Source organism: Monodelphis domestica, chromosome 4 (genome assembly GCF_027887165.1).
Source record: "Monodelphis domestica isolate mMonDom1 chromosome 4, mMonDom1.pri, whole genome shotgun sequence".
NCBI classification, from domain to species: domain Eukaryota; kingdom Metazoa; phylum Chordata; class Mammalia; order Didelphimorphia; family Didelphidae; genus Monodelphis; species Monodelphis domestica.
The window spans coordinates 90,947,418-90,954,236 of record NC_077230.1 but is presented as its reverse complement, the minus strand read 5'-3'; the positions used below and the strand labels follow the sequence as shown (position 1 = coordinate 90,954,236).

The 6,819-nt window shown below is 42.1% G+C and overlaps 1 protein-coding gene across 1 annotated transcript; it reads right to left on the bottom strand.

Moving 5' to 3' along the window:
- Positions 1 to 3,343: 3,343 nt before the first annotated feature.
- On the bottom strand, positions 3,344 to 4,681 carry CLDN8 (claudin 8). Its single transcript, XM_001363840.4, has one exon. The coding sequence runs from the start codon at positions 4,477 to 4,479 to the stop codon at positions 3,802 to 3,804; it is 678 nt and encodes a 225-aa protein (XP_001363877.2). The 5' UTR covers positions 4,480 to 4,681; the 3' UTR covers positions 3,344 to 3,801.
- Positions 4,682 to 6,819: the final 2,138 nt, after the last annotated feature.

Here is a 6,819-nt window from a genome sequence, read left to right as displayed (position 1 = left end):
AGAACTGGAAATTGAAGGGATGTCCATCCCTTTGGGGAAAGGCTGAACAAGTTGTGGTATATGACAGTGATGGAATACTATTGTGCTTATAAGGAATGATGAACAGGAGGATTTCAGAAAGAGCTGGGAAGACCTACGTGAAATGATGCAGAATGAAGTAAGCAGAAACAGGAGAACACTGTACACAGTAACAGCAGTATTTTGGAATGAGCAATACACCAATCCAGGACAATTCTGAGGGACTTATGACAAAGAATGCTATTCACCTCCAGAGAAAGAACCGTTAGAGATGGATGGATGCAGATCAAAGCACACGATTTTTTACTTTAGTTTATTTGGGTTTTTATTCTGGGATTTTGGTCTTATATGAGCATTCTCTTACAAAAAGGAACAATATGGAATGTGTTTTGTGAGATAATACATGTGTAACCCAGATTGAATTGCTTACCAGCTCCAGGAAGGGAGAGAGGGAGACAATTTGGATCATATAACTTCAGAAAACTTATGTGGAAAGTTATTATTATATATGATTTGTAAAATGAAAATATCTTTATAAAATATAGACACAGAAAACAGGATGAGAATGGTATAATTTGAATGGAGGCTTATGCTACTTAAGAATACATGATGATAATATCAATGATTATAATCATAATTTTTCACACTATTCACGGAAAAAACAATGAAAGAAACTTATATTTGCATAAACATGTGTAATATTTATAAAGCATATGAATCAAATACATACATAGTCATCGTGGGCATCCATGATCACATTTTACTACAAATTACCAGATGTCAAGGAGGACAAGAGTCTTTTTGCACCAAATAGGATTTTTCTACAGCCAAACCACATTAAGGCAAAGTTTAAAAATGTGCATTTGTACAAAACTGAAATGGCTGCTTCAAACCATCATTGAATCCATTTGGAAAAAAAAAGGTTTACAAAAAAACTCAAAGCAAAAAGTATAGTTTGCTGCTTTTTGTTTATCAGAAATCCATGTTGCTAAATGTCCAGTGCTGGAGTAAATGCTATTGAAATACCGACATATATAAATCCTCATGTTTAACGTATGATTCTTGTACATTTATTAACATCGAGATGAGAGCAACACACTTTCACAAAGGTTATAAGGCTCTTGAACAATAATTTTCACTTAGAACTGGGTGTGCTCCACCATGGTTAGTTCTAGACACCCCATATAAGTAAAGACTCGATCAATTTGGGAGCATCTAAAGGAGTGTAGCCAAGAAGTTAAATGACCCCAAGGTCCTATTATAGGAGGACTGTTAATATTCATTGGGGCTATTTTAGCCTGATAGAAGACTTAGAGGTTGCTTTCAAGCTTGTAATAGGGAAGAAAGAATAGTTTTCTTTTGCTTTGTCCTAGAGAACACAATAAGGAACAATGGATAGAAGTTATAGAATCACATTTCATTTCAATGCAAAGTACAAGATCCCCTTCCGGACATTTCCCCAACTCCCACTTTTACGGACAGGCCAGACCCCTAGAAATTCCCATTACTTAGGGTTCTAGGGGTGAGGTTTTAACACCTTCATTCATGAGCTCCACCCCCCTCCCCCTTTATTACACTCCCAATCAACACTTAACTAATTGACCGTATTAACTTTTTTTTTTTAAACCCTTACCTTTCCTCTTTGAATCAATACAGTTTATTGGTTCCAAGGTGGAAGGGTGGTAAGGGCTAAAAATGGGACTTGTGTCTTACCTAGGATCACACAGTTGGGAAGTGTCTGAGAGCAGATTTGAACCCAGGACCTCCCGTCTCTAGGCCTGACTCTCTGAGTCAGCCAGCCTCCCCCCACCCCCAACGTCATTAACTTTTAGAGAAGGGATTTACTAAAAAGGTCAGTTGATTCAAAACATTCTGTCCTCAACCTCTGCCTAAACCTGCGGCATACTTTACCACAAATACACAAAAATTCCAGGAAGAAAGTGGGCACTAACTTGGGGCACGCATGTAAATAACGTTTGTGGCAACAGGGTACCTCCCAGCTCCTGTCCCTAGAAGTCCCAGGTTCCTTTGGGGAGCCTTCCTGAAGTTTGTGGTGGGGCTGGACATGGCTGGTGGGGAGGAATCGTTCCGCCGCTCCGTTGGGCTGGTTCCTCTCAAGGAAGGACAGGTTTGCCGGACAGGCATATCAATGACCAGCCTGAGCCTCTGGTTCTCTCCCCTCCTCGTGCTTGGCTGCTTGAGGGAAGAGAAGGTGCCAGCTATCTCCTGGCAAACGTCTCCTCCGGACATCGCAGTGCTCACAAGGCTGCTGTCTGAGCGGATCCATGTTACGGTGGCTCCTCGGTTGCTGGATCAGACAGAAGCAGTCCTGAGCTCACAGCTAGTTGCCTTTGGTCGGGTGGGAGATGAGGCCGTCCTCGCCCCACTGGGCTCTGGGGAGGCAATTCGAAGTAAGCCTACCTCCTCAAAAAGCCAAGTGACCAAGGGATGCGCAGCTCCCTTTGGATGCCCCCTCAGATCCAGCGCGGCAGTCACGAGTCCTGCCGGCTCCACACCCAATCAGAAGTCTCTACCATCCTACAGTGTTGTTCAGTCCTTTTAGCCCGGTCCAGCTTTTCATGACCCCGCTTGGGGTTGGGGGGCAAAGATACTGAAGCGGTTAGCCATGTTCCTCTCGTCACACAGTGGCAGCCCCTCACGGACCCGTGATCAGAAACAGCTCCCTCCCCAAGTTTCAGCCCCAAGCCAGGCACGGGATATCGAGTGAGTTTCAGGTCTGACTTTGACCAGCCCCTCTGTTAAAAAAGGAAAATCTTCCAGTACAAGAGCTAGCCAGACAAGGAATGAACAGATACCGAGCTGTTAAGAAAGATAAAGAGTAGAAGTCTTCAAAGGCTGGGCTCTGGCCCAGGCCCTCGGAAATCCCTACTAAACTGGACATTTCAGTTGCTAGAATCCACAAAAATGTGTTAGCCTACAAGATACAACTTGACACAAAATAGTGACCCTCTTGAGGAAGAGTATAAAAGAGCAAGATTTTCTATGTCCTTCCTTGGGGGGAAAAAAGCTATAAAACCATTTCCTCTTGATTAAGTCATTTTAGCTTTCACTTAAATTTCAGTGCATTATCTACAAAAGATTTTAAATAATACAAACTAACCTTCCTTAATCTTACCCTCTATTTCTCTGGAAATTCTATTTACTCACATTGATAAATTAATATTTTATTTTCAATAGAACAATAGCAGAATTTTCCTACTGATATGAGATATGTAATGCTCACATACTCATAAAACGCTACATCATAATGACATCAGAACCTCAAGCTCCCCCTCTATTTCTCTGAAAATTGAGTTGTTTACTCACAGTGAAAAATTAATATTTTATTCTCAATAGAACAATAACAGAATTTTCCTACTTACATGAGATTTGCAAGACTCTCATACTCATAGAACATTGTCATCGTTCAGAACTTCAATCTTACCCTCTATTTTATATTCACTCATAAAATAATGAAATCAGAACCAAAATACAATATTATTTTGAACAAATAATAGCTGAAATAGCTGTACACTTTGAGCTTTTAAAAAAACAAGCCACTGTACTTCCTAAAAGAGTTAAAGAGAATGTCCACTGCCTCCTACTTCAAAATAACTTACTGTAGTAAATCACCACTGGGCAAACAAAGACTGCATAATGCATGGCTTGCAAGATTAACGTTGAGTAGCAACGAAGGATAAATCAACGTTCCTTTTGATTCTATTTAAGCTTCGGAGTAGAAAATCTTGTCCATCCCAGCAACCCAAACAAAATCATGAGCCATTAGACGTACTGACTCTTGGAGTAGACGCTTGGCGATTTCCTCCCTGAGTGATAACTTTTGTGGGTCGTGTGATAGGATGGTATCGAGTATCTGTAATTGTTGTCTTTCTCCCTGCAACAAAAAACACAGCAGAATATTGTCCCTCCAGCAATGAGGACCAGCGCCGTGGTCCAGCCTATATAGAGGGCTTCTCCTAGTTCTCGTTTCTGAGCCGAATTCACGATTGGGTTGTAGAAGTCTCTGATGATGGCATGGGCGACCCAGCACACGGGGATCAGGACCACAATGCCTGTGAGGATGAAGATGATTCCGGCTGTCAGCAAAATATAGCCCTTGACTTGTTCGTTGTTCCCAGTGCAGATGACACACTTCATGCCCAGGATGGCGGTCATGAAAGCCAGGAACGCCATCACGGAAGCTGCACACATCAGTCCCCTGGAGGCTTGGAGGTCCGGAGAGAGAGCCAGCAGAGAGTCATAGATTTTGCACTGCATCCTGATGTTGGCGTGCCTCATGCAGCTCATCCACAGGCCTTCCCAGAGGTTTTCAAAAACCACAATGTTGCTTCCAATGAAAGCAGAAACTCTCCACTGGGGCATGACAGTGACGGCCACCGTCCCCACCATGCCGACGCCGCCTAGTATCAGTCCGGCTATTTGCAGACCGTAGTAAGCCATTTTGTCTGAGCCAGGCCAGGAGAAGGCAGGGAAATGAAGCAGGTCAGTAGGTGTGCTAGGCTGAGCCGCTGACGTTTTCTTGGGTGAACGTCCTCAGCAGCCCAGGGATTTTTTTTTCCAGATAGGTTCTGCTTGGCTACTTCCAGCTAAATTAAAGCCAGCGTTGGCTGGCTTGAGGTACCTTAACTGACTGCAACATGGGAACTCACCAATCCGGTGTGTCTACTTTCTGGTCCAATAAGAAGGGGACAGAAGGCTCCGTGTATTTAAATGGTGCATTCTTTGTGCTATAACTTTCCTTTTTTTTTTCTAAAAAGCAGACAGCATGTTTATCCATTGCCACAATGGTGAACATTTGCATAAATCTAGAAATGTATTGATCTCCAGTGGAGAGAATAGACCGCATACAGGTGATGGTGAGACTTCTGGGACTGTAAATTAGTGAAAGGCATCCCGCAGTTAGAACCTGCATCCTGGGTCCAAGAGGCTGAGCACTAGGTTCTTTCCATGCTTAAGGAGTTCTTTTGCTCTGCACGTACATAATCTGGATTAGAATTAGTCCTGGGAAAGGGGCAGTGAGGGGCTCAATGGATAGAGAGCCAGGCCTGGAGTCAGGAGAAGCTGAGTTCAAATATGACCTCAGGCATTGCCCAGTTGAATGACCCTGGGCAAGTCACTGGAGCCCAGTTCCCTAAACTTTACTGCTCTTCTGCCTTGGAACCAATATTTAGTATTGATTCTAAAACAGAAGGTAAGTATTTACCCCCCCCCCCAAATTTAATCTTGTGGGAGTGTGGGCTTCTAAAACCCATCAGAATCCATTCTCTCTCACTTGCTGGCTCACAACTCTATTGCTCTGTGACTGGGTTGGGGGCAATTACTTGAAGCTTAGGGTTTCCCTATAGAAATAAGTAGAAAAATATTCAATGTACAATGTTAATCTAGTATGGGGGTGGGGAAGGAAGGGAATACGTATTTATATTACTTCTACCACATGCAAGGCATTGCATAAAGCTCTTTACATATACTATTTCATTTTGTGTGTCCTCTTTCACAGCATGAGGAACATAGAAACAGATATTGCATGGCAGCATTGGTATGACCTATATCAGTCTAGTTACCATCTGGAGAGTAGGGAAAGGTGGAGCCAAGATGGTGGAGTAGAGCAGAGAAACTAAAGGTCACCATAGTGACAGAAAACAAGTACAGGAGTGAAAGAGGCAACAAGGAGACAAAGAGAAACAGCTTTCAGGAAAGGAAAGACTTAAAAGGTGGGTGGAGAGTAGGGAGGGAAGAGAAGGGGAGAGATTCTATATCGCAAGATGTCAGATAATATTTTTTTTAGTTTATTTATTTAATTCATTAATTTAGAACATTTCCCATGCTTCCATGATTCATGCTCTTTCCCTCCCCTCCTCCCCTAGTAGCCAACGAGCAATTCCACTGGGTTTTACATGTGTCACTGATCAAGACCTATTTCCATGTTATTAATATTTGCACTAAGGTGATCATTTAGAGTCTTTATCCCCAATCATACAAATGTCAGATAATAATTATTAAAAACTGTTTCTACATATAATTGAAAAATAAATAAAAACACAAAACCCACCAATATTATCTTATACAATCTTCACAATAATCCCAATAAGGGATTTATTAAAAATACATGAAATCTCCAAGCTTTATTTGACAGAAAGACATAAAATAGGATTCAGTAACTTATAGCTACCATTATAAAATGGAAGTCCCTTGGGAGTCAGGATTGTTTTTTTTTTCATAATCTTTCTATTCCCAGGATCTAGGATAGTACCTGGCACATAGTTGGAGCTTAATAAATACTTGCTGATTGATAGATTATTAAACTAAGCAACTATGGTCAGAAGCAATGCTTAGTAAATAGTAGTCATAACTACTGTTATATTTTCCAGTAGGTTCAAGTCTTCTCAATAGAAGTTTGTTGAATGGCTGAAGATTTCGCCTCAATTCAGCACAATCTCTCTCAAATTCCATCACTTTCTGGCCAACTAGGCCAGGGGTTGACGTCATCCTTCAGCTGAGAGTCATCGTCTCTCAGAACTCTCCCAAAGTTCAGCTAGGACTAAGCGAGGACCCAGGATCTCCAAACCTTTAAGACGTCTTGGGAATCCTTGTTTGGTGACCCATACTAAGGAAAGAATGATCACCGAAGAGGCAGTCCAAAGCCCAGATTCAGGCTCAGTCACGTCCTAATTAGTACAGATACTTCAGCTACCATCTGATAATAGTTCAGCTGAGGTCAGGGGAAGGGTCCATCCCCTGCCTCTCACAGGACTACTTCTTGCCACATAGAGATTTGAGGAA

Bases quoted from the DNA above. Each gene is read 5' to 3' on its own strand.
- CLDN8 (XM_001363840.4), bottom strand. From the start codon at position 4,479: ATGGCTTACTACGGTCTGCAAATAGCCGGACTGATACTAGGCGGCGTC.